The sequence below is a fragment of the Ictalurus furcatus genome, chromosome 16, assembly GCF_023375685.1.
Source record: "Ictalurus furcatus strain D&B chromosome 16, Billie_1.0, whole genome shotgun sequence".
Lineage (NCBI taxonomy): Eukaryota > Metazoa > Chordata > Actinopteri > Siluriformes > Ictaluridae > Ictalurus > Ictalurus furcatus.
In genome coordinates, this window is record NC_071270.1 from 29,167,834 (window position 1) to 29,194,919 (window position 27,086).

At 44.7% G+C, this 27,086-nt stretch overlaps 1 protein-coding gene across 2 annotated transcripts in view; it reads left to right on the top strand.

Moving 5' to 3' along the window:
* erbin (erbb2 interacting protein) overlaps positions 1-24,568 on the top strand; it is a 33,935-nt gene extending 9,367 nt beyond the window's left edge. The window contains exons 9-25 of one of the 2 annotated variants that reach the window (XM_053646146.1): positions 1,139-1,211; positions 3,610-3,739; positions 4,110-4,225; positions 5,411-5,480; positions 6,020-6,119; positions 7,089-7,210; positions 9,610-9,768; positions 10,258-10,434; positions 10,678-10,795; positions 11,017-11,197; positions 11,908-13,291; positions 13,881-13,979; positions 17,642-17,698; positions 19,908-20,099; positions 21,255-21,347; positions 21,981-22,055; positions 22,185-24,568. In XM_053646146.1, the coding sequence (XP_053502121.1) occupies positions 1,139-1,211; positions 3,610-3,739; positions 4,110-4,225; positions 5,411-5,480; positions 6,020-6,119; positions 7,089-7,210; positions 9,610-9,768; positions 10,258-10,434; positions 10,678-10,795; positions 11,017-11,197; positions 11,908-13,291; positions 13,881-13,979; positions 17,642-17,698; positions 19,908-20,099; positions 21,255-21,347; positions 21,981-22,055; positions 22,185-22,292 (3,254 nt within the window). In that variant the 3' untranslated portion in view covers positions 22,293-24,568. The remainder of the gene's footprint in view (positions 1-1,138; positions 1,212-3,609; positions 3,740-4,109; positions 4,226-5,410; positions 5,481-6,019; positions 6,120-7,088; positions 7,211-9,609; positions 9,769-10,257; positions 10,435-10,677; positions 10,796-11,016; positions 11,198-11,907; positions 13,292-13,880; positions 13,980-17,641; positions 17,699-19,907; positions 20,100-21,254; positions 21,348-21,980; positions 22,056-22,184) is intronic. The other variant, XM_053646147.1, reaches the window with a different exon arrangement.
* The last annotated feature ends 2,518 nt before the right edge of the window (positions 24,569-27,086 follow it).

Sequence of the window (27,086 nt, forward strand, 5' to 3'; positions counted from 1 at the left end):
CAAGTGATCAAAAATATTGGAACATAACTGCAGGTATGTCCAGTTAGATTGGTTTGTTTAAAGAATTAATATCTCTGAACGTCTCCTCATGGTCTGAGCGCTAGCTTTCACCTTTGAAGGTTGCAGTTGTTGTGTTTGCATGCGACTGTCCAAGGTTCTCGTTAGCGTGATCTCTCAGGAGCGGGAGGTTGAGTGTTTGTAGGATTTATTTGGAACCAGCAGATGAACTGAGTAGTTTTTGTAATTGGTCCAAACAGGGTCAAGGTCACAGCAAGGTCAAATGTCTGTAATAGTTTTTCTTCAATAGCTTCCTTCCTGTTTGAAGTTTATTTTAAGGGATTTTCAAAAATACAAATCAGTAACAGGAAGGATGTTGACCTGTCAGGATAAGAGGCGGCCCCGCCCACGCTGTTGGAGTCGGGTTCAACTCGTTAGTCCATGCAAATGTTAGAGTGGTGTTGAGCTGAATGCAAATCACTTTATTTGTTTATAATCGACTCCTTATTCACAGAACCGGCATCTAGATTTTATATATATATATATATATATATATATATATATATATATATATATATATATATATATATATATAACACGAACACACGCTTTATCATGAACTAATGCTCCACACACACACACACACACTGAGTTCAGGTGTATAGAGAGGAGTGTGTCCCTGGTAGTGTGTGTGTGTGTTAATCTGTTCAGGAGCCTCGAGGATTGCAACAAGTCCCTTTCTCTCAGAACATCACTAATGTGGAGAAGTGTTTTATATTAACATTACTGGATATGGAGAGAACTTCTGAGAAAATACACCAGTACTTATCCATCACTCTCTCTCTGTGTATCTCTCTCTCTTCATCACTCTCTCTCTCTTCATCACTCTCTCTCTCTGTATCACTCTCTCTTCATCACTCTCTCTCTGTATCACTCTCTCTTCATCACTCTCTCTCTCTGTATCACTCTCTCTCTGTATCACTCTCTCTCTCTCTCTGTATCTCTCTCTCTCTGTATCACTCTCTCTCTCTCTCTGTATCACTCTCTCTCTCTGTATCACTCTCTCTCTCTGTGTATCACTCTCTCTTCATCACTCTCTCTCTCTTTATCACTCTCTCTCCCTCTCTCTCTCTCTCTACAGGATCTCTGAAGAAGCTGACTGCACTGAAGGTGGATGAGAATCAGCTTGTGTGTTTGCCAGAGTCGATAGGCGGGTGAGTGAGAAACTGTGTGTGTGTGTGTGTGTGTGTGTGTGTGTGTGTCAGACTGATCTGTGGAACTCTCATTAATCACTGCGTCCATCACTGTGTTCATCTCTCAGCTTCTCTGGCTTCATCTCTGGAGGGGGGACAGAGAGAGAGAGAGAGAGAGAGAGAGAGAGGCACAGTCAGATGGACAGAGAGAGAGACAGACTCAGATTGAGAGAGAGAGACACTGTACGGATGTGAGGTTTGGGGCCCACTCCATACACATGGACTACACTTGATGGGATAAACGTCCCACAGAGTCCCTGCATGCAGAAGTGTGTAGAAATATCCTAAAAGTTCAAAGAGAAACACCAGCCAGTTCCTGCTGGGCAGAATGAGGCCGATTCCCATTGATTATACCTGTACACTAAATCACTCCAACATTCTGGAAACATCTTACATCAAGTAATGAAAACACTGCAGTATGAAGCCCCAAGAGCTCCGCCCTAAAACCAGCCCCCTCTGTCAGCTGGTCCGAGACTCCCTAACGCACTAACCCCTAACGCACTAACCCCTAACGCACTAACCCCTAACGCACTAACCCCTAACACACTAACCCCTAACACACTAACCCCTAACACTCACACTGCAGCCTTCTCTATACAGTAGGTATCAGAATGTGATGGTCTGAGGGACAGTGAGACACCCAGTGTCCTGCACACGCTCTCAACATACAGTGCTGTGAAAAAAGTATTTTCCCCATCCTGATTTCTTCTGTGTTTGTGTATATCTCATACTAAATCATTTTAGATCTTCAAACTAAATCACAGTATACTTTTTAAATGATGTTATTTATTGAAGCAAAACAATTATCCAATACCAACTGGGCCTGTGTGAAAATGTATTTGCCCCCGTAGTTACTAATTCCCCAAATCTATGACACTGCATTGGTAACGGAGTTCAGCTGGATGAGACACAACCAGGCCTGATTACTGCAAACCCTGTTCAATCACATCAGCACTTAAATAGAACTTTTTCAACAGCATGGAGTTGGTTAAAAGGTCTTACCCAGTAACACACTGTGCCAAAGCTGAAAGAGATTCCAGAAATTATGATGAAGAAGGTGATTGAAATACATCAGTCTGGGAAGGGTTACAAAGCTATTTCAAAGGCTCTGGGACTCCAAAGAGCCACAGCGAGAGCCGTTATCTCCAAATGGAAAAACTCTGCACAGTAGTGAACCTTCCCAGAAGTGTCTGACCTTCCAAAATTCCTCCAAGGGCACAGCGACGTCTCATCCAGGAAGTCACAGAAGAGCTAAGGACAACATCAAAGGACCTATAGGCCTCTCTTGCATTTTTGGGAGAATGTTCTGTGGACTGATGAGGTGAAAGTGGAACTGTTTGGAAGACAGGTGTCCCGTTACATCTGGCGTAAACCAAACACAGAATTCCACAAAAAGATCATCATACCTACGGTCAAGCATGGTGGAGGTAGTGTGATGGTGTGGGGATGCTTTGCTGCTTCAGGGTCTGGGGAATTTGCAGTAACTGAGGGGAAACATGAATTCTGCTCTCTACCAGAAAATCCTAAAGGAGAATGTCCGGTCTTCAGTCCATAAGTTGAAACTCGAGCGCGACTGGATTATGCACCAAGACAACGATCCAAAGTGTAGGAGTAAATCCTAGTCCTAGAAGTAGGTGAAAGACTGATCTCCAGTTATCAGAAGTGTTCGGTTGCAGTTATTGCTGCTGAAGGTGGCACAATCAGATTTTAAGTTTTTTAGTTTTCCACATGGGTGATAGGTGTTTGATAACTTTTCTTCCTTCAATAAAAATATATGAATAATTAAAAACTGTTTACTCAGGTCACCTTTTATTTTATTTTGTATTTTGTTTGAAGATCTAAAACTATTTAGTATGAGAAGTACAGAAAAACAGAAGAAATCAGGGTGGAGGCAAATACTTTTTCACAGCACTGTACACACTATACACTATGTTCAGATACGTACCTGTCAGGTTTTTGGTGGTGGTGTTTACTTATGTTTTTTGTTTATGACCTGTTTCTACATTTGAGACGTCTGAAACACTGTAATCTCTCGTTCTCTTTGAAATGTTTAGATTTTTCCTCATTTAGGGTCATGCACTTATACGCAAATATATTTATTCTCATGTCGTGTCTCGGACAGCCGTAATAAAGGTTTACTGTTTTAAGCTGTTTTATGTGTGTATTTAAACTGTGGAAGTCTTTTTGACTCAAAACATTATGGGATGTAACTTTATTTCCCCAACATAATAGGAGGGTTAATCTGAGAAGTGAAAACACTGTTTATTGTGTGTGTGCGTGTGTGTGTGTGTGTGTGAAACCTGCAGTGTTTAGTGTTAGTTGTGTGTAAGCGTTATCTTCCTGTCGTCTCCCCGTACAGACTCACGGCTCTGGACGAGTTGGACTGCAGCTTTAACGAGATCGAGTCTCTCCCCGCCGCCGTGGGGAAGTGTGTGAACCTGCGCACCTTCGCTGCTGACCACAACTTCCTGCTCCAGCTGCCTCCTGAGGTCAGAACTCACTCACTCACCACGTTTATTACACCTTCATCACCTGACCCCCTGCCGTAAACAGTGATTAACACTGACACCGTAACATGTATGGCTGGTGAAGTTGCTGACTGGTTACTAAACAAAACAACTCGCAGGTAACAGGTAACACTCCAGGATGTGGCAGTAATACCTGTACAGGTAACATTCCCCTCCTTCTTCCCCTCCGTCTGAATTACTGATAAATTCCCAGTTAAAGGTGTGAAAGGATTATTAATGTGAAACCCACTGAAGTAGCAGCAGGATTATGACTCAGGTATTACACACAGTCAGGATTTCAATTCCCGTGTGTGTGTGTGTGTGTGTGTGTGTGTGTGTGTGTGTGAGATAGATGGGCTGCTGGAAGAACGTCACTGTGCTGTTTCTGCACTCCAATAAACTGGAGTCTCTGCCTGAGGAGATGGGAGACATGCAGAAGCTCAAGGTCATCAATCTGAGTGACAACAAGTGAGACACACACATACACACATACACTCACACTCCAATCCTGCACTGCTGTCTCATGTGTAATTTAAATGACTGTCCTTGATGCTGTAGTAGGGCTTTACACAGATATATTAAAGCATTAGCTGTTGAATTAGCTGGTGACGCTAGCTACACATTTCTTCCGCCATTTTGGAACGGCTAGCTGCATTCGACTGCAAATTAATCCACACCTTCTGACCAATCAGAATCCTTGTTTATTCAGCATCACTGTAGATTTACTGCAGAAGTCAGCACTATTCACTATGAGATGTTACACCCAGACCCCAGCTGGAGGCGTGTCTGCCGTGAGAACTCTGAGTAAATATAGCGTACAACATCAGACTTCAGAGTCTTATTAAGTCTGATGTTCTGTGGTGGGGATTTTGAGATATCTCTGGATTGCGCTGTATTTGGCTTTTCATTAAAACTCTCTCTCTCTGGCCTGTGCTGAAACAGAACAGCTGTTCCTCATCTGGATTGTCTCAGATCATTACATTACATCCTGTTCCTCCTGGTGCTGTGATTCGCGCTTCATCTTTCTCTCATTTGTGTTTGATAATGTGATTAGTGGAGTGTTTGTGCAGTGGGGACAGATCATGAGGCAGTGAGTCGTGAGGCAGTGAGTCGGTGCAGGAGAAACAAGATGTTATTCACTGTAACACAGAGCTGCTGAGATCGGATCTGAGCTCTGTGCTCATTTCTAATCAGCCAGAGTGATCTGAAAGTCCCGTCTCACTGTAACCCTACCGTCATTCTAGCAGATCAGTTGCTCGTGTCGCTTGTGGGCGTGGCCTGTCCAGTGTGGGGTTGTTGTTTTTTTACTTGGGATGAGAATCAGTCGTAGCTATATATAATTTTGAAGCTAGCTAATAACACACTAATCAGGCGTGTGATTTACGTGTCGCGCGCTCGGCTTCGTTCTCAGATTAGATTAGCAAAGCGAGCTAGCCTTACTAGCTACACTCGCGATCTCTGCTACTTCCTTCCACCCTTTATTTTGTCGCTTCTTCAGTGTCCTACCTTGTATGTGCGAGAACATGCCGGTTCTCAGCGTGGACCCTCGCTGTACACAGTACACAGTGAACACAGACGTGTTGCTCGTTAGTGTGGGCGTGGTATGGGCGTGGTGTGGGCGTGTTTAACGTCTCCTCTGTCTCCTGTGTTCAGGTTGAAGAATCTTCCCTACAGCTTCACTAAACTGAATCAGATCACTGCCATGTGGCTCTCTGAGAACCAGGTAAGAGAACCAGCTCAGAACTCTCACACTGACCACACAGCATGACTAAAGCTCTTCAGCAATTGTGTGTGTGTGTGTGTGTGTGTGTGTGTGTGTGATGTGCAGTAGTAATGCATTTTGTTTAGTAGCTGCACTCCATAATTTGCATCTCAGTAGTCAGATTAATTTATTTGAGTATTTCCTGTTATTACAGTAAACTAAATATAAACTAAATAATAATTGAATTTTATTATGTATAAAAGCATGTTATAAGAGCGGCTGAATTATCTTATATTTGATTGATAATAATGTGATAATAAGCAGTATTAGATGAATTTGCTGGTTTCAGGATATTGTGAAGTGAGGAGATTTTAGTGTGAGTTCAGGACTTTTATTATGAAGTTTATAGAAGAAGGTGTGAGATTGAGAAGAGCAGCAGCTCTGCGCTGTATGAGGAGGCGTATCCTTCAGCTCTGAGTCAGGGACGGGCGGGAAAACTGAGACAGACGTCCAGATTCGGATCATCGTCTGATATTTCTGTCAATCTGATCTCTCTGCAGTCCAAACCCCTGATCCCCCTGCAGAAGGAGGAGGAACCCGACACACACACAACCGTCCTCACCAACTACATGTTCCCCCAGCAGAGCCGAGCCGAGGAGTGTGAGTACTCCCCTCTCACTGTCTCACTCTCACTGTCTCACTCTCACCTCTCATTTATCACTCCCTCTGTCTCTCTCTCTCACTGTCTCTTTCTCTCACCATCTCTCTCTCTCTCTCTTACTGTCCCTCACACTCTGTCTCACTCTCACCGTCTCTCTCACCAGCTTACTCTCACTGTCTCTGTCTCACTACCTCACTCTCAGTCTCTCTCAGAGCCATATTACCTGGTTCCCCACTGAAGATAAGCAGGTTGAGTCTGCTCAGTACCTGGATGGGAGACCTCCTGGGGAAAACTAAGGTTGCTGCTGGAAGTGGTATTAGTGAGGGCAGCAGGGGGTGCTCACCCTGTGGTCAGTGTGGGGTCTAATGCCCCAGAATAGTGATGGGGATGCTCTACTGTAAAAAAAAAAAACTCTTTAGGATGAGACGTTAACACCCCCCCCCCCCCCCCCCCCACTATGTAAAGTGCTTTGAGTTTCTAGAAAACCCTCTCATTGTCTCGCTCCTTACTGTCTCTCTCTCTGTCTAACTTCTTACTGTCTCACTCTCACTGTGGTGTGTGTGTGTGTGTGTGTGTGTGAGAGAGAGAGAGAAGTGTTCAGCAGCTGTGTATTTTTGTTCCAGACATTTTCATTAAATAAAACTCCAACACTTTTCACTCTAATCTGATCTCATGGATTTCTAATGCTCTAAAAAGTAGCTCCAAATCCTTTACACTTTCCTGAAGGATTTGTGGTATCCATACACCATCAGAGACATGCAACTACCACAAGAAAAGTAGTTCCATCTCTGTACGGTGCGACTAGACACGTACAGATTAACTTCTGCACAAACACCTTTAATATATTCCCACACACACACACACACACACACGGTCGATACAGAGGACAGAGAGGTGTGTAACGTCTCCTTGTCACTATTATTATTTCTGATTCTGATGTTCTCTCTCTTTCTCTCTCTGTCTCTCAGACGCTCAGAACTCGGACGGTGAGAGCTTTAACCCGACTCTGTGGGAGGAACAGCGTAAACAGCGAGCGCAAGTGGCCTTCGAGTGTGATGAAGACAAGGATGAGAGAGAGGCTCCTCCACGGGTCAGTTCTTCTCTTTCTTCTTTTTCTTTTCCTCTATAGTTGTTCGTCTCTTTCTCTTGCTCCTCTCTGAGGTTCCTCTGTCCACATTACGGAGAACCCTGAACATACTCTCTCTCTTCTCTTCTCCTTTAGCGCTCCTCAGACTTTACATGAACTTTTTCTTCTCCTGTGTGTGTGTGTGTGTGTGTGTGTGTGTGTGTGCGTGTGTGCGTGTACATTCAAACATGGGTCTGAAGCCCACACTCATTCTGAAGAACACATATAGGATGTTCTGATTTAAACCATTTTCCACCACGGCGCTGCTGAGTTCTGGATTGTGATTGGTCAGAGGGAGGGGGCGGGGTTAAACAGTAACTCGGCTCGTGCTGGGCTGCATCACACACCCCTGTGTTGATTATTTTCCTATAATCGCACAGTCTGGTGTGTGTTATTTCTTACTTATTAACAGTGCATTCTGACCAGCAGTGATCTTTATTTCCTTCTCTTGCGTTGCGTTGGTCACTAGTGGGTGTTCCCGTCTAGAGTTTACTAATGGTTGCCATGGTTTCCCAAGCCATGTCCTGCGAGTGTGACATGATCACACAGACTACACACCTATCTACGAATCATAACCGCCAATCACACACGTGTCCCTGGAGGTCAGTTACACAGAAGTAAAGTGTTAGTGTATAAACTGCACTCCTGTGGAATCTGAGTGTTTACTGCGGTCAGGTGAGTTAAATAAACACTCGCTCTGAGCACTCGCACTCGCTGATGAATATTTACTGAACTCTTCACGCTCATAGCAGCACAGCGAGTCTCACACACGGCTTCTCCAGCACTGACCGGGAACCGATATCTGATAGGAACCAAAAACCAGCGATAATGTTTCACAGTGGAGGGAAAAAGAAGTGCACCACTTCCTGTCCCTCACTCCCGTTGGTCCCATTGGTCACTACACTACTAATTTACATAAAGTTTAACTCACTTCCTCCTGTTACTCTCCTCGTCTACTTTCACCAGCCGTCACTCAGCCAGTTACATTACTGTACATCTGGTGGTCAGAGGAATAGTTTGACCAATGTAGTGTGTGTGTGTGTTTCAGTTCACTTTAATATTAAGGATGTTCTTAGAAGTGTGTCGGTTTAAAATGATTTTCTATAAGCAACATCTGTCCTGGGAAATTATTTCCTAAATTGAATCGGAACCCGTAGGTTTTCCGTGTCAGTGTGTGTGTGTCTGTGTATGAGAGAGGGAGTTCCTCTAGGTTCAGCCAGTTTGTCATTTCAAGGTGAATTTCAGCGGAACTGTGAGTGTGAAGCTCGGCTGTGTGTGTGTGTGTGTGTGTGTGCGTGTGTGCGTGTCACCTGATTTACCCCCTGATTAACAGGAAGTGTGTGAGCACCTGGTGAGATTTCTACACCACACTTACAGAAAGTGAAATTTAGAATAAGTTTCTGTCCCGGTCGACCTTCAGCGTTTCACTGCTAAACTTTACTATAACAACCCCCCCCACCCCACCCCCCGCCCCCCAGGATATGCTCTATTCAATATATTTACCTGCATACCTCTTTATCACGTTTAAGGATTTAAATCGGTCATGTTGTTAAACGTGTATCTAAGGCATGAAACTGTCGAGTGGTTGATTTAAGCGTGAACCAGGAGAGCGTCTGTCTCTCACACACCCTGAACCTGAAAGAAAATACTGATCCGTAGTAGGAGATTAAACGATTTCAGCATGTTGATGGAGCGAGATTAATGCAGCCACGCCCGGCATTCACAAACACAAAGAGGCAAGCTCAGAGTGGGAGGAAGAGGAGGGGGAAGGGAAGAAAAAAACTAAGCCAAACAGCTAAAAGTAATTAGAGGAATAAAAGTAGAATAAAAACACACATTTATGTCACATTAAGAAATATCATTTAGGTTGTGTAACTATTAATACTTCAGTATAGACTTTTTGTGCGTTCTTGTGATAATGAAGGAGAAACCTGATGTAAGGGTGTACAAACTTTTGCGCTCTCGTCAAAGTGACGTTAATGTTTTTTTTCCTCTATCTGTCTTACTGTAATACACTCAGTGTGTTTATTCCACTCTGAGATTGTGTGTTTAGCCTCCTGGGGAGTGTGTGTGTGTGTGTGTGTGTGTGTGTGTGTGTGTGTGTATCTGTTGTTTTAAATTTGCCAAAAACACACACAGGCCCTCAAGCTGCCCCTGATCGTCCTCCCTCTGAGTGTCCACTCTGTCCATTTGGTCAGAACAGAAGGCTGAGGTTCTGTGGTTCCTGAGACGACCTGAATCACCATACAGAACACACAACAATCATCAGTTCAATAGAAATAAAAACAGGAGATGAAACGGCTAGCAGTGGGACATGAAGGCAGGTGTTAAAGCATGTTGTGATGGGGTGTGTGTGTCTTCAGGAAGGGAACCTGCGGCGTTACCCCACACCGTACCCCGAGGAGCTGAAGAACATGGTGAAAACGGCGCAGTCTGTCGCTCACCGCCTCAGAGAGGACGAGTCCGGAGACGAGACGGTGGGAGAGAGGAACCACGTCGGGGTGCAGAGTGTAGGAGTGAAGGTCAGAATTCTTCTGCTCACATAAAACAAAGAGGAAAAACACCAGGGTTGGATTTAACCAGAATAAACGCCGCGTACCTGAAAACAAAACCTGTTCGTTACCTCCTCAAACCTGTTGTGTTCTTTTAACACTTTTAACACGTTTCTGATGAAATGCTTGTTTATGTTAAAGCTAATTTTTTTCAAATCGAGCTAAATATCAGCTAAAAGAAAATAGTAAATAAATAGAATATAATAGAAGTATAATAGACAACAATTTTAACCTTTAGGATTAGTTTAGTACATTGTAATATATTTAAATTGTCTCGTGTGTGTGTGTGTGTGTGTGTGTGTGTATTAAACAGGTTGATTAAAGAAGTCTGTACAGGAACATAAACCACTTTTACTGTTCATCACGTTAATCTGTGGTTCTGGTTCTGTAGTTAAAATAATGACTCAGAATCACATTTAGGTGAGGTGATGTGTGAGGCGTTCTGTTCTTCTTCTTAAGGTGATCGAAACTCCGTGTACCAACGGTAAAGCACACGAGCCGGAGTCCAAAGCGCCGGTCCAGAACTCCACTCCGGCTGAGGCGAGAGACGTTCCGGATAACTCTGACACGGAGAGGATCCCGCTGAAGAGCTCGGAGAACACCGGATCTACCACCAACTACGAGGACACGCTCGAGGTGCTCCGTCATGGAGACGTATAATCATCATATTCCCATACGTGCCTGCTTAAAAGTTTACACTCCTCCAAGAGATTTGAGTTTTTGGGTCAAATTTAACGATGTGTCTTGGGTGTTTTTTTTTTTTTTGGTGCTAAATTCAGAAATCTGTATAAACCTAATTCGGGGCAGGGCTACTTATGGGGGCGTGTCTAATTTGCATGTTCATGTTCATTCATACACAAGTTGTGTGATTTTCTGCAGGAATCAGAGGAGCTGTCGTCTGATGAAGAGGAGATGAAGATAGCTGAGATGAGACCTCCTCTTATCGAGATCTCCATCAACCAGCCCAAAGTGGTGGCGCTCAGCAAGGACAAGAAAGGCACTGGGACTCATTTTATTTATCATGGCTGAAGATTTCTTTTTAGACTAGACCCTAAAATAGATAAATAAATATACTGAATAAATAAATAAAGCCACCAGAGTATGCAACCACAGACTTTTACAAGAACTTTTGTAAACTGAAACCGTGATCTTTCTCATAAAGCCAAACATCACACACACACACACTGATGATGTCATTTCCTGTCCGTCCTGGTCCAGATGACAATAAAGATGCCGACTCGTTGCTGGATGAGACGGTGGCCAACAGTAACCAGAACAACAGTAACTGTTCCTCACCGTCCCGCATGTCCGACTCGGTGTCTTTAACCACAGACAGCAGCCAGGACAACTCACTGTGTACACCTGAGAGAGAGACCAAGATCCTCATCCCCAAGAACAGGTACATACACACACCCCATCATCATCATCATCTCCACCACGACGTGACTCTAGCTGTTTATAGCTGCAGATGTGAAAGAGTCAGCAAAATGATTTCTCATGAACACGGTCAGGCCTTAACGAGCAGGCGTGCTCATCGCTCGTTAAGGCTCTGCCACGATGATCAGCAGGTTGTGAGTTCCAATCCCAGCGCCACCTCAGAATAAAATGAGTAAATATACTCAACTAATCCTCAACAGTTTATATTCAAGCATCGTTCATTTGTTTAAAATCTGCACGTACTAGAACATTCTAGATAAAATATGTAGCATTCGAATTCATTTGAATATTAATGAGTATACCTAATACAGTTGTTAACACTGTTTAAAACTGAGTACTAACTTATACTATCATAAATTCTCTATATACTAGATATATTAATTTAAATGTGTAATAATGCCACGCATTTATTCCAAGCCCCTGTATATCATTTTAAAAATAAAAAATATTTAGGATACGGTGTCTTAAAGTGTTGAAGTCGTGTTGGAGCTTTACAGTTAGAATACAGAACGTATTAAACATGCGAATGTCAATTTTTTTGCATTTAAATATATATTGAGTTTATATACGTTTATATAATATTATTCAGAGAGTAACGTTCGATTTTTATATTTCAGGTTTCATCACACACACACACACGCTTTTTATATTTACTGAACTTGTTTCTCCTAGACACGAGGACGAGAACCTAAACCAGCTGAAGGAGACGGTTCCGCTGCTGCAGAACTGTAACGGCTCGGAGAGCTCGCTGCAGACCGTCCTGAAGAACCAGCGCACCTACGAGAGCAAATCTGGTACCGACATGTCCGACTACGAGCTGTCCGTGGAGGAGAGGCTGGCGCTCATCCAGAAGGACATCGACAACGGCGTGTCCGAGCCGTACAGCACATGGGATCAGATCAACATGAACGTCTCTTACGGGAACACAGAGAAGACCAAGAGCACCACCCCCACGGTGGAGACCAGGCTCAGCAACAACAACGCAAGCTCCGTGGAGAACCTCAACAACGGGAACCAGAACGGCAAAGCTCAGCCGGTGGAAGGCATGACGAGGCACGAGGTGGTCCGGACAGTGGTGGCGTCCAGCGAAGTGTCTCTGTCTCGCAGCACGGAGGAACTGACCCCTGAGAAGAGATGTCCTCCAGCTACCGTGATAAAATCTCTGAGCATCAGCAACATGGAGGCCGGCGGAATGAAGCTGTACTCCATGGAAGCTGAGGTTCCTCCGTACGAGTGTGTAGTGGGTTCTCCGGCTGTCCCGGGCCCACAGTGCCAGAGCATCGTTCGTTCCAAATCGGCCTCACTGCTCGATGACCAGCCACTGCACGTCCACCCTGGTTCCTCGGGTTCCTCCTCTGACCTCCTGAGCTCTGGCTCCCGAGTTCCTGCCCGCTACCCCGTGGCCCCCCCACCTCAGTATAACATCCAGTACGCGAGCAGCGCCATTCCTAAAGAGAACCTGTGGTGCCAGCGTACCCCGTTGCCCCCTGATCAGCCCTACCTCCCTCCTCAGCACTCCTTCGCCAACACCAACTACTCCAACCGCAACAACGCGCCACCGTATCCCCACCAGTCCCAGCAGCGCGGCCCACCCAAAACCCCAGACCCGTGGGCGAAGGTACCCCCTGGTGTGCAGAGAAACCCCCTGCAGAGGCAGAGCAGCACCTGCTCCAACGCCTCCATGGTCATGGTGGAACCTCGCCGCGTCCCCGGCCCTGACGGTGACTACCTGAGCTACAGAGAGATCCACAGCATGCCCCGAGCTCCTCTACAGATGAACCTCCAGAGACCCCTGTCGGCCCGCACCTACAGCGTGGACGAGGGGAACGCGCCACGCCCACACGGCACCCGCCCTACGCCGCACGAGCTGCCCGAGAGAACCATGTCCGTCTGCGACTTTAGCTACCAGCACGGCAGCCCGAGCAAGAGGCCCAACATCCGTGTGAAGTCTGAGCATTCGCTGCTGGACGGAGCTCCAGGTGGCAGGGGGGCGGTGCCGGCTGACTGGAGAGACCACGTCATGAGGCACATCGAGGCCAAGAAGATGGAGAAGATGGTGAGTGAGACAGCGAGGGGTTTCATATCAGATACTGCTCACTTCCACCACGTCTAGGGTTCTACCACAGCTCTAGAGAACTATATGTATATATGTATGTATGTATGTATGTATGTATATGTGTGTGTGTGTGTGTGTGTATATCACATGTTCTCCAGTTGATCCGGTCAGTCATATACTACTGTTACTGCCCTGAAGCTGATTGTTTTCCTATAAGCGCACATCCCCAAGTGTTTTATTCCTCTTACACAACAGCAACTTACCAACTATTTTTATTCCTTTAAACAACGACACATTACATTTTCTCAAAACCAGCTGGTTCCCTCACCAGTGCTGATTTAAGATATTACACTCAGTGTGTGTGTGTGTGTGTGTGTGTGTGTGTGTGTGTGTGTGTGTGTGAACTGTTCTGCATGTTTGGTTCTCTCATTAACACACATAACACACTTAACACCTCACTAACACTTTATTAACACCCTGCATGTTTTCAGCTCTTCACACCACTAATGCATGTTCACTGCACTGTCCATTGTGTGTGTGTGTGTGTGTGTGTGTGTGTGTGTGTATATGTATGTGTGTGTGCTCTCAGACCATGCTGTCTCGGTCTTTGGCCACGCTCTGTGGCAGTCAGAGCTCTCTGGCCCTGAGCGCTGTAGATGGACGGCAGTTTGGGTTCCACAGGCCCAGCGTGAGTACAGCAGCCGTGGGGATTAAACCTCATAACGTCATGTTAATCGCCTTCAGTCTGAGTTTCACTCCCTAACCCTGCAGTGTGGGTTCTAACGGGCTGTTCTCTTTTCATCTACATCTATTTTTAATCATTTCACCTGTGCTGGACTAAGTGTGGTGTGTGTGTGTGTGTGTGTGTGTGTGTGTGTTTGTGTTTATGCGATATTAACTGATCCCCTGTAAGCCCCGCCCCCTTCGCGCTAGCTCATGTTAGTAATGTTTTAGCCGGTGCTTTCGTCTCTACTCAGTTTTCCTTGCGTGTGAAAGTTCCGTGTCGCCTCGGGGGTGTTTCCTCTCCACCGGCGCCTCTGACTCTCTCATTCAGGATAAATCTATACATGTATACATTTCTGTGAAGCTGCTTTGTGACATCGCTAAAAGTGCTATAAAATAAATAATACTGAATTGAAGATGAGCTGACGCAGCACTCTCGCTTTGTGTCACTGTAGCTTCCTTCCTGTGTAAGTGTATTTTGAGGGTATTTCAGGCGTACGCATTTTTACGTTAGTAACAGGAAGGACTAGACATCCTGGTTGCGTGTTGGCGTTGAGTTCTACTTGTTTAGAAATTCCCTGAAAACATCTGTAACTTTGTGATCAAGAATGAATAGCCCGTACTGACGGACAGAAAACAGCGGTGACGTCTGCGTGTAAAACCAGAGCCGTGTGTCCGTGTGAAATAAAGCGCTCGGATTACTGTTCAGTCTGAAACTCCGTGTGGTGATGAGGGCAGAACTTTCTCAGCGCAGGAAAGACAACACCACCGTCACTAATCTGATGGTAGCACGTGTACAGGATGGAGTTACTCCAGCGACACGTGTAAAGATCGTCACTGTGTCCATTTGGTGTTAATCTTTATAAAATGCATTAGTTTTACACATGGTGCTGGGGAAATTCCAGATTTTTGCTTTTAGCTCTATTCCGATGGGATTAGTTTCACTGGGTGACGTCTGTGGTGATGTTTTTACACGTCTCGCATCCAGATGTCACGTATGTTACCATGTTACCTCCTGATGAGCTGTTTCTCATCCGAACCCGAATGTTTGCGTCACACAGCGTCTAGCGTTGTATTGATCTCCGGACCTGCCTGATCCGTCCTGATGTCCTACTTCTGGTTGGAGTTCTCATCAGTTGGAAATCACATGCTGCTGCTGAGGATGTCCCACATGGTGCAGACTAAAGATCACTGAGATTACTGAGGACGGTTCCACTTAAACACCATAAAGATGCTTTGGACCTCAGTTCATATGAACGGTTATACTATGATAGCTTTAGCACTACAATCACCACAAACAGTTCTGCACTCGAGTCTCCATCAGTGAACAGTGGAGAAGTTCAACAAAACAGACTTCCTGTAGAAACTGTAATGAATTTCCTGCTTACACAACTGCACTATTTGAGCATGTAGTATTAGCACATTTACAGAAGGGGTGTATTTATTTATAATCGCACTATCCGGTGTCACCCAGATGAGGACGGGTTTCCTTCTGAGTCCGGTTCCTCTCGAGGCTTCTTCCTCCTATCGTCTCGGGGAGTTTTTCCTCACCACCGTCACCTCTGTCTGCTCATTAGAGATAAATACATACATTTAACATCTATATCCTGAATGTATATATTTCTGTAACGCTGCTCTGGGACAATGTCCACGGTTAAAAGTGTTGAACTGTTAAACTGACTCAGGAGCTGACTCCGTTTATTTGTAGAGATTTGTGATCGTGTGCTACTGAAATGTGAATCAGTCACTTATTCCAGTCAGGTGCTGAACTGAACATCTCTGTAGTTCTGATTTTCTCCTTTTGGGCTTTAAGTGACCTTCACTCTGACCTTCACTCTGACCTTCACTCTGAGCCCTGATTATTCTGTACACTGTCACTTTTTTCACTTCTTCCTCAGCGTTGTGTTTGTTCAGCTCATACACAGCACTGTAGTGATGCGGGGGGGTGTGTGTGTGTGTGTGTGTGTGTGTGTGTGTGTGTGTGTGTGTGTGTGTGTGTGTGCTGGTGTTGAGGGTTAAATTGTGTACCTGACCACATGCTGTATTCTGTTAATCACTTAAATAACCACAGGAGAATTTTCCCGCTTTAAGACTTGTGAGCTTTTTAAAGGATGAGTGAACAGTTCATTACGGTTAATCCAGACTCAGAACTGCGACCATTTTGGTCACATACGCTCCTGAAATTTAATCTGTGTGACCTCAAAATATATGTGGGAGCGTTTGTGCGAGTGAAAATAATTGTTGTGGTGTGAGCAGTTTTCATTTCTCTACAAAACATTCTGTAATGAGTCTAACTACAGTCCGCTGTTCTGTCCATCATTACACAACCCACCACACTCCATCTTCTCTGAACTGTAGTGCAGAGTGCAGAGGTCACCCCTCAGTCACCCCGGGGATCGATTTTCAGCACGGGATTGTGCAGAATTTAAACTGTTCCCACCCAAATGTATTCGCTTCATTTCGGATCCGAGGATTAAGTGAATCCACAGACGTAAAGAAACAAAATCAGCACGTTAAGCAGTCTGTCTTTGTTTTAGAGTTAAATTCCCTGTGTTATGATCCCGATGAGTGCAGCGTCGGCCTGCTTCGTATCGTAACGCCGCGGTTTGCGTGGCGCGGACATTACTCACGCTGTCCTGCGTATGTGACGCGTCTACCGTTTAATCTCAGAATTCATAATCAGCTGTTTGTGAAGAAAGTCTCGGCTTCCAAATTATATATTTCTTTTAATCAGGAAATTCAAACGTGAAAGGTTTTGACGTTCTTCCCTGTGCGTGAGCGTGGTAGAGCACGTGCGGACGCAACGGCAGAAAGAAGCGCGAGAAAACCCATCATCTCCTTGTCTTAAATACACGTTTTATCCAAAAATACACGTGAATGAACGTGACCTGAAATTGAAGTGAAGTGAAACACATGAAAGATTTTATATAATTTAATATAATATATAATATATAATATAATGTATAGTTTAAACAGCGTTCTTCATGTCAGCTTGGAGGAGAGCATGGCACTGAAAATACATGGGACATACATAATCATCCTGTAGACGTTAATAAAAGAAGATGAATTGTAGGTGTGTTTAATTCCAGCCGTGTTGATGTGTCCTGAGTGAAGAGGTAGTGATGTAATGAGTGCCGTGTGAAGGACGCCGCGTCATGCAGACTCTCCTGCGCTCGAAACCCCAAACCCAGTTGTGAAAATCCTGCTTCGTTCTTCCTTAATATGGCGCGTTTAGTTCTGGCTTCGTGATTCTGTAAGATCTTGTTAAAAATATCCTGATTGGATTCTATTTAAATCCCAGACTCACTGAATTATTCATGAGCAGGTGTACTGCAGCCTTTCTGCTGAAACGGTGTTCAATCAAAACGCCGCGGTTTAGAATAAACCAGAAACAAACACTCTGCTGCTTTTCTACTCATGAGAGTGATGTAATGATTGTGTGTGTGTGTGTGTTTGCAGGATGAGATTGTTGTAATGATTGTGTGTGTTTGCAGGATGAGAGTGATGTAATGATGTGTGTGTGTGTGTTTGCAGGATGAGATTGTAATGATTGTGTGTGTGTGTTTGCAGGATGAGATTGTTGTAATGATTGTGTGTGTGTGTGTGTGTGTGTGTGTGTGTTTGCAGGATGAGAGTTTGGGTCCGTACGGACAGCAGGGCTACACCATCGACTCACACAGAAAAGTAAGTTTAACCTCAGACACCCTGAGAATAATTAATCCAGTTAAATGAAGACGGAGTTAAACAGAGGCGCAGATAGACAGGCGGCTCGGTGTCACCGATACGGCAGACGTCCGGGGAGGATCCGATTCTGATCCTCAATCTGATTTGTGGTGTCAGATTAAGGAAGTGACCCTGGGGGGAATTCTGGAGAGAAAACTTTCAGCTGAGCTCCAAGACTTTTTATTCCTGTAACTCATATGTTCATGTTTAACACGAGACGGTGACGAAATGAGTAAGAGTTTCTCAATTCTATGCACATTCAACAATATTACAGTAACACACACGGACACACCGAGGTGGAGTATGTTGACCCTGAGATGCTCTGCTCCAGCAGTGATTAATTACCACTAATTAATGTGCAGCGTTAAGAGAGCAGGGTCAGATAGACAGACGAGACTGAGAGAGAGAGAGAGATTACTCCTGAGAATATTCTCCTGAGAGCAGATTATCCTCCAGGCCTTCAGCTCAAACACCGCGAGCCTCTCTGAAATGAAAAGCTCATTGTACACACGAGTAACAGCGTGAATATGTGTAACGTGTGTGTTAAATCTGTTCCTGTTGGTGAATTATGACTCACAGTGCAGGGGGACTCATACTTTAATTAATATGAAGAACAATAACGTGTTATATATTTATACAGAACCTTTATAACTCTCAAGGTCATGTTATGAAGAAAGACTAGATTAACAGCAAGAAGAAAGTGAAGCGTGTGTGTGGAAGAGATGGGTACGAGTACGAGTTGACTCAAGTTTGTCCTGGAAGTAATCTATGACTAACATTTCAAAGTTATGGACACACACACACACACCAGAGGATTTATCTAATTTAAACTAATGACAGTTTCAATAATCTGAATCCACAGGGTTTAGCATTTTTTATGTGCAACGTGATGGAATTTATGTCCTCCGTCCTCTCATGTCCACATAGGCAGTGTTTTTGTGGTTCCTTCTGCCCCCTGGTGTCAGACAGTGAAACTACACCACCTCCATAATAAGATAATAGTGTGTTAGAGCAGAGAAAACGCTCAAAATCAACAGCTGCAAATGTGTAGACATTTAATAATAACTTTAATATTGTTTATCATGCTAGAGTTTCTCTCTCCGTTCAGAAGAGCGTACTCGTTAAATACGGGGTCCTGGAGGTCAGTTTTATCACCACAGCTTTGCCAGGATTCAGTCACATGTTTCACTTCATGTTCCTAAAATTAAACCGTTGTGTGTTTGTGTTGCAGTCGTCTGGAGCAGAGTGTTCAGCCGCTGATCTGAAATATGATCACACACAAAACCTCTTCGAGCCGTGACGTCACACAAACTCACAGAGCTGATATCTAATACTTAAAAAATACTTAAAATACTTACTTAAAAAACTTATTTTAACGCCTTAAAATATACAACTGATGTTCTATTTATGTACATTACACTGTGTGTGTGTGTGTGTGTTTCATCTTTGAAGGTAAACAGCTATGATTAGTGTTAGGAAGAGGACCCGGGCTTTTTTTTCTTCTGTTTAACCCCTTCAGCCCCAACGCACAGCACACGGTTCTCAGCTTTTTCTTCACCAACATTTCTTCAAGAACATTTGATTGGGTCACTGAGAGTGCTGAAGAATATACATATAAATGGAAAAGTTCTAGATCATTCTAGTTCAGAGGAGCTCGCAATTTACCGCAAAATTACAGCAGATTCGGGCCGAGACGCGTCATGTGACGTCATCACGACGCGTGCTCAGCCAAAGCCCTCTTCTGTTCACGTGCGTCAAACACGAGTACAGCTGAAAGCTCTCGTTTACCAACAAACGTCAGTGTGAAAGAGCGCGCAGAATTTCGTGCAATTGCGATTTCGCTGATTCAGGTAGTTTTCCGCAAAAAAACAAAAAAAAGTTAATCGCAAATTTTTTAAAAAGCCGCAGCAAAATCGAACATTTTTGGCCGCAACAATCACAAAAAACTCCCTGTAATCCTGTACGGGTAAATTTATTGTTGTGTAAAAAGAAAAGCGGTGGATGTTTGACTGAGTGACGAGATGAAGTCTGTCTTCAGATCTACAGAAACATCAATAAACAAGAAGAACATGTTTCAGTCAAATCAGGCTCCACGAACAGATTAATACATGTAACACATCCTTAATCTGTGTGTGTGTGTGTGTGTGTGTGTGTGTGTGTGTGTGTTTAGGTGCCTTTGATGAATGGTCAGATGTGCGCGCCTCCTCCTGCTCCTCTCCGCTCTCAGATGAGTGCTCAGGTCCCGATGGCTCGTCATCCCTCCAGAGAGCAGCTCATCGACTACCTGATGCTGAAGGTGTCCCAGCAGCCCCCGGGTCCCCCGTGTCCCCTGCGCCACGCCTCCGACACCCTGACGCACGAGGTACCTCACAGAACTGACACTGACACGAGCAGTGTGTCCCAGAGCTGGTCAGTAGATACAGGATAAAGACGTGTGTGTGGGAGGGGCAGCGTTCCTCTCCCTCCCGTCAATCAGAGCAACACGAGCCAATCACAGAGCGTCTAGCGTCTCTTCCTGCGTAGACACGGACCTGATACAGTACAGGCATGTTCAGGGTCCATACGCTGTGTGTGTAGAGGTGTATAGTGATGTCACAGCTCTCCTCAACACAAACACACAAGGATTTAAAATAAACAGCATGCAAACTGAGGTACAGTGCAAAAGTTTTCACACCCGTTAGGACTGTGATGCAGAAAGTAGTAACTTATAGTACTTACAGTAGTAACTTATTGTATTTTAGGATATAAAACGTGGAAAAATCTAAATGATAACAGTTTAAAAGTTTGTATAAATATATAAATGTTCTGTAATAACCTGTATGTCCACACTTTACCTTTGCAACTTGATAACAACCTCTTTCACATTCACATCTGAACAGTATTGTCTGGCCCACACACACACACTCTGTCCCCAACATCTCTGATGTAACTTGGCACACTGCTTTCTGGGTCACTTTGTGGTTAGGTTCTGGTTGTTGTCTTGTCAGGACATAGATTTTTTTTACCCCATTCATAACCCGTGGGGGTACAAACTTTTGCACTTAGTTATAGATGATTGCAATTTTAGCTCCTGTCTGTGTATTTCCGTAGTACAGATTCTACTGCCTTATCTGTACAGTTTATCTATAAAGTTTAAAATGGATGTGATTGCGAAGCTGATGGCGTGCGTGAGGCGTGTGATGGCGTGCATGAGGCGTGTGATGGCGTGCATGAGGCGTGTGATGGTGTGCGTGAGGTGTGTGATGGTGTGTGTGAGGCGTGTGATGGTGTGTGATGGTGAAGCTGACGTGAGGCGTGTGATGGCGTGCGTGAGGCGTGTGATGGCGTGTGATGGTGTGCGTGAGGTGTGTGATGGCGTGCGTGAGGCGTGTGATGGCGTGCGTGAGGCGTGTGATGGCGTGCGTGAGGCGTGTGATGGCGTGCGTGAGGCGTGTGATGGTGTGCGTGAGGTGTGTGATGGTGTGTGATGATGTGTGATGGTGAAGCTGACGTGTGTCTCTGACGTGGTGTTGTTCAGATGCACGTGAAGATCGAGAAGAATCCTGAGCTGGGCTTCAGTATATCGGGAGGAGTCGGAGGACGGGGGAATCCGTTCCGCCCTGATGATAACGTACGTGTCTCTCACTTCATGCTTTAACAGCAGTCTCCGTTACAGTCAGAAGTATTGGCACCTTTAAAGAGAACAGGAGAGAGTGTTTGTATAAAACCTGAAATAGAAGCCGCCTGATTTCCCTTCGTCAGAAACATTACTCATACAGTTTAAAAATAAGCCTCTTTCCCCCCTAAAACACCCCCAAGATCATCTTTCAAATAAAAGCAAACACATTGTCATATCCCAAACGTTGTTTCCTCTGCCAGGAGGTTACGACTCAGCCGTAAATGAATCTGTAAAAAAGATCACGAATATCTTTACAAACCTTCAGAATCAACACAGAAAAGGTCACGTGACCGAGTCAGTGTCGGGAACTGAACCGTACTGAAACCCTGTGGTGTTCATCAGCAGGTCCACGTGCACACACCTGACCGTGTGAAGGTACACACCGCTGGTGCATTCTTTTATGCCCAGGTATCTCCAGCCTTGTTTGTAGGAAGAAGAGGTGCCAATAATTTTCAGAGAAGGAATTGCTAAAGGAGAATATGTTGTGCTGCAGTATTTAGATGAAAATGTTTTAAAGTAATTTATATGAATTTTATTGATTGTGATTCAGATCTCACTGATGATTATCACTGTTTACTTTAAAAGGGGATCTTTGTGACCAGAGTTCAGCCTGAGGGACCTGCGTTTAAACTCCTCCAACCAGGAGACAAGATCATCCAGGTACCTCCTAATGTTTACCTCCTCCGCTTTACCTCCTCCTCCTATTTACCTCCCCTTGCCATCTCCTTTTATTTTCTCTACTCTTTGAGTATAACGACCATCGGCTCACGAGTCTTATTTATGTTGCAGGCGAACGGTTACAACTTTGTTAACATCGATCACGGGAACGCCGTGTCCCTCCTGAAGAACTTCCCGAGCACGGTGGACCTGGTCATCATCAGAGACATGGTGGCGTAGAGACTCCACAGAACCCGAGAGTGAATGTTCACTTTTATTTTTGTACACAGACGAGGAGGAGGAGGAGTCATGTACAGCTGAACTGTTTTTAATGGACAGATGTGAGAGTTGTGCTGAAACGGGGCGAAACCACTGCGGCGTGGGGGCGGAGTCTCTGCAACAGCCTTCACTGTGGGAGAAACAACACGCACGACTAAACTGTGCTTTTCGTACAATATTTTTTAATCATTCACTGTCACGTACCAGGAGGAGATGACCAGCAGGGGGCAGGGCTCTCTGTCTGCTGACATCAGCATGCCTTTAGTTTTATTTGTAGTTTTATTTTTAAATCACGCTTCACTTCCTTCATGTTTTTTCTTATTTAAGAGCGTCCTCTGACTCATGCAGCTGTTGATCTGGAGGTCACTGCTACGTGCTGAGAGCAGATCCTGAATGTAGAACTGATTCACTTTAAGGAAAGTCTAACCACATCCACACATCTTCACCCGGAACGTTCCGTCACGTCTCTGAGACTGTAACGTGACGCCATTAGAACCGAGCTGTTCTGTAAAGAACCTCCACCTGAAATGTGTGCGGGAGACGTGGTGAAGGGGAACGAGGAGAAGTTACGGAGGACGAAAGAGCACGGAGATGCACGCGGACGTGTGTGGCGCACTGCATGCTGGGAAAAATCCGATGTCAGATGTTTTATGAATCTCACACCTAAAGGGCTTCCTCTGGAGATGAGTGATTTTCCTCGTCCCGAATCTGACCACACCCACCACTCTGACCACACCCACCACTTTGACGTTTTTACTTCATCTCTCTCTTTAATTTCTTTTTTTCATGTTTAAATAGTTGCAGCGTTGAAGCCCTTTGTTTTTGCTTTCGGGGCGCGGGGGACACGGACGGACGAATGAGAAGGACGTGTGAAGTGCCATTTGACCCTGATGTATCTGAGTTAGGGTGAAAGGTCATGACCTTTTTGACCCTGAGCAATATTCGCGGATCCGCGCAGTCGAGAGAGCAGACGCGAGACTTCGCTTTCAGAAAGCAGATTTGTCCAAGTGGATTTTTTTAAAAGAAATAACACGAGGAACTCTTTTAGTACTGCATTTTTGATTTGTGATAGCGTTTTATACTGTAAACCTTTTAGACAACATAGGAAACGGCATTTCTGAATATTTTGCAACGCTGTTCTTAAGTGTGTGTGCGTGTGTGTGCGTGTGTGTGTGTGTGTGTGGTTTAATCCTGAAATGAATCCTGATCTCACCTTATAAAAAAAGAAATTAAGAGAGAATCCCTGTACGGTTCCGTCTCCGTTTCAGCGATCTCCGAGCCGATTGTTAACCTCCGATCCTGAAAGGTTTAAAGCGGCGGTTGGTGTTTTGGGGCACGGCTCTGTATGTACACAGGAAGTGAATGTTGTACTGTGTGAAATTCCTGCATGAATTCACTCTCTCGCTGATTTTTATTCTGATGTAAGTTGTCGTGGTACTGAAGCGCTACACCAATGAATCTAATCCTGAGGTCACTTCATCAGCGCGTGGATTCAAACGCTGAATTAAACGCCGATGATCTGTAGTAAAGCCCATCTAATCTAATCTAATCTAATCTAATCGATTTAGCGTTTTAACTTAGACTTGTCGTGACGTCAGAATGCTTGACCCTGCACATCAGTAAAAGCAGAGAATCCCTCGCTCTCCTCTGTGCGTCTGCCGGAGGTGTAATAATCCTGTCCTGTCGTACTGTATAAGCACTCTGTGTGTGTGTGTGTGTGTGTCTGTGTGTGTGTGTGTGTGTGTGTTGGTAGGGGGGGGGGGTTACTCCTGAATTAAATAAACACCCCATGATTCTCACATTTTATCATCACCAGTGAAATCTGACTCAAATAATCACAACCTGGAGATCAGATTTATATCAGATTATTTTTGCCACATAGAAAAGAAGGTCTGGTCTTTCTGGACTCTCGCGGTTTTGTCTATTTATTCAGTGCTTTAGACTTTTACTTTCACTTTTATTGATTACTAATGAAACTGTAAATAACTCCGAGTTTACTCACGGCATTACTGACCTTCTAGTTTATAAAGACCAGCAATAAACCCCGTCACAGCAGCGGTTTGTAAATGGATAGCGATTTTAAAGGTTTCTCCTGAAGCAGCTACGTGAAGAAGATCTGATCGCTATGCATTTATTCTACATTCCAGATTTTGTACATAATTTTAGGTTGATGGTATCCTGTGGAAACAAAAAAAAAATAAACCAATGGTCTTTTAGAAACGAGTCTGTCTGTTTTGTGTGCGTGTGTGTGTGCGTGCGTGTGTGTGTGTGTGTGTGATGATTCTGATTTAAATGCATGTCTCATTTATTAGGAGGTTTTTTTGCTAAATTTAGGTTTTCCCCAGACTTCGGCAGCACTTCTGTATGCAGCTGGTTTTGGGGCGGGGCTACACACCACCTCAGGTTTGTACCTTTACCTGTATCGTACCCAGGTCTGGATCGGCCGTTGTTGTTCCTGTAATCTCGCCACCCAGCAGGTAAATCTGCACCTGCTGTGCACCTGACGTCGCTCGGACAGCGCAGCGGAACATTCCAGGTCCAGTTTGTTCTGAAGTCCGTGAGTATTTTCCTTTCATGACCCGTAAGTTCTGAAACGTCCTCCTGTGGCCCGATGCTTCATATCCACCCGCTCTGTGTAGGAGCCAGCATCGTCAGTGAGTAGTTCTCTAGCTGTAACAGAAGATAGACCTACACTTCTCCTTCAGATTAGAGCAGGGAGTGAACTGACAGGGACAGGGAAGGAAGAAAGAAGGAAAGATCTGGGTATTTCAGGATTAATAAAGTGCTGTTCTTCAGTAAACTGATGAAGAGCCGAGCCCAGATTCATTTAAAGCTATAGAATAGTGTGTGTGTTTATTCTAGTTAAAGTACTGCAACTCTTTTTTTTTTTTTTTTTAAGAATGACCAAATTATTAGGAACCCAATTCTGAAACCAGGGAAACTGTGTGTTCTGATGTTTTTCGGCTCAGCGTGGCTGTAGCGAGTGGTTATTTGAGTTATTGTAGTTGTCACTGATGTAGTTTAGCTGTAGGAAGTAAAAGCTGTGATTTTGTATCAGATGAGGAACCGTCCTGCTCTAACGGCACCCCTTTTACATTTAACTTCTCTCTCTCTCGTTCTGTCTCTTTTTGTCTCTCTCACTTCAGTGCAGCAGTGCTTTATTGGCATGAATGTTAGAAATTACACTGTTCCCAAAGCCGATAGAGCAGGTAGATTAAATTAAAAGTTACACAAATAATACCTTTATATCTGCATTTAAACATTACAAACATAAACAAACCACATAACGACAGGGAAAAACAAACAAACTGACAGGTAAGTGTCTGAACATTTATGTATTTAGGGTGTGTGCAGGACGCTCACTGTCTCACTGTCCCGCCAGCCCTCACACACACACACACTTTACAGCCAAGGCTGCGGTGTGTCCTCCTTATCCTAAAAAAGATGAGTTTTAGTTTCTCATCTTCTGTTAGGTCACAGAATTCTGGTATTTTGTGAGTGATTGTGAAAGTGTTTGTGTTGATATTTATCACAGTGGAGGAGGATCTCTCTCTCTCTCTCTCTCTCTCTCTCTCGCTCTCTCTCTCTCGCTCTCTCTCGCTCTCTCTCGCTCTCTCTGTTTAATCTAATTCAAAGTACTTTATTGGCATGATTGTTTACATATAATATCAGTAAATCATCACTATAGATAAGAGGAGAATTAAAATAATAATAATAATAATAATAGGAATAATCAAAAATAGAATAAAAAGGATTCGGAGTTCGATGGAGTAGGAGGCGAAGTTGGAGGCTCCTGCTGATTTCAATTAAGATTGTAATTAATTAGCGCTTTTCGGTCATACAATATATTTTGACTTATTCTACTCCGTTTCTTTGTTTGCACTTTTAACTTTGTGGTACGTTAAAATGTCTGGAAAGAACACGAAAACCCGTGGTAGCATTCAGACACGGCTGAGGCCAAGTGTGTGCGCCGTGAGCGAGTCGCCTTCTTCCCCTGAATCCGCGTCCCAGAGCAGTGACCCTGACTGACTTCTCCGAGCGGTGACCCTGACTTCTCCGCATTCAGGCTTGAGCTGCTGGCTTCACTGAGGAAGGAGATTGCCGATATTTTAAAAAAGGAGCTCCAGGAGACTCTCAGGGGTGCGCTGTCTACTATCCCGCTTGACCTGCAGGCCGTGAAAACACAGCAGGCTGGTGATAAAGTTTCTACTGAGGCTGCCATATCAACACTGAAAGGTACTGTTGGGGAAATGGAGCACGCGCTCTCCGGTTGCACCGATGACATAGTTCATATGAAGACTACTATCGAGTCTCTCACTGCGACCGTGACTCAATTACAGAATAAATGTGAGGATTTGGAGTCGAGGTCACGGCGCAATAGCGTTAGGATAGTCGGAGTTCCAGAGGGCACTGACACCTGTACAACCGCTGCTGTAGCGGCCTTGTTAAAAGAGGCGTTTGGTCTGGAGAAGGAGCCGGTTCTGGACCGGTCCCACCGGACCCTTCAGCCGAAGCCCAAGCCCGGTGAACAACCACGAGCTATTGTGTGCAGATTCCACTATCACAGTGACTGTGTTGATATTTTACACCGTGCGAGAGAGATCCAGCGGATTAAAGTGAGGGATTTGACCATCTCCGTTTTCCCTGACTACACAGACAAGACCGCCCGGGCCCGGGCCGCGTTTAACGAGGTTCGGCGTCAACTTCGTGGTATTGAGATTCCTGCGCCTCCTGAACAGGTTTGGGAAAGCTTGT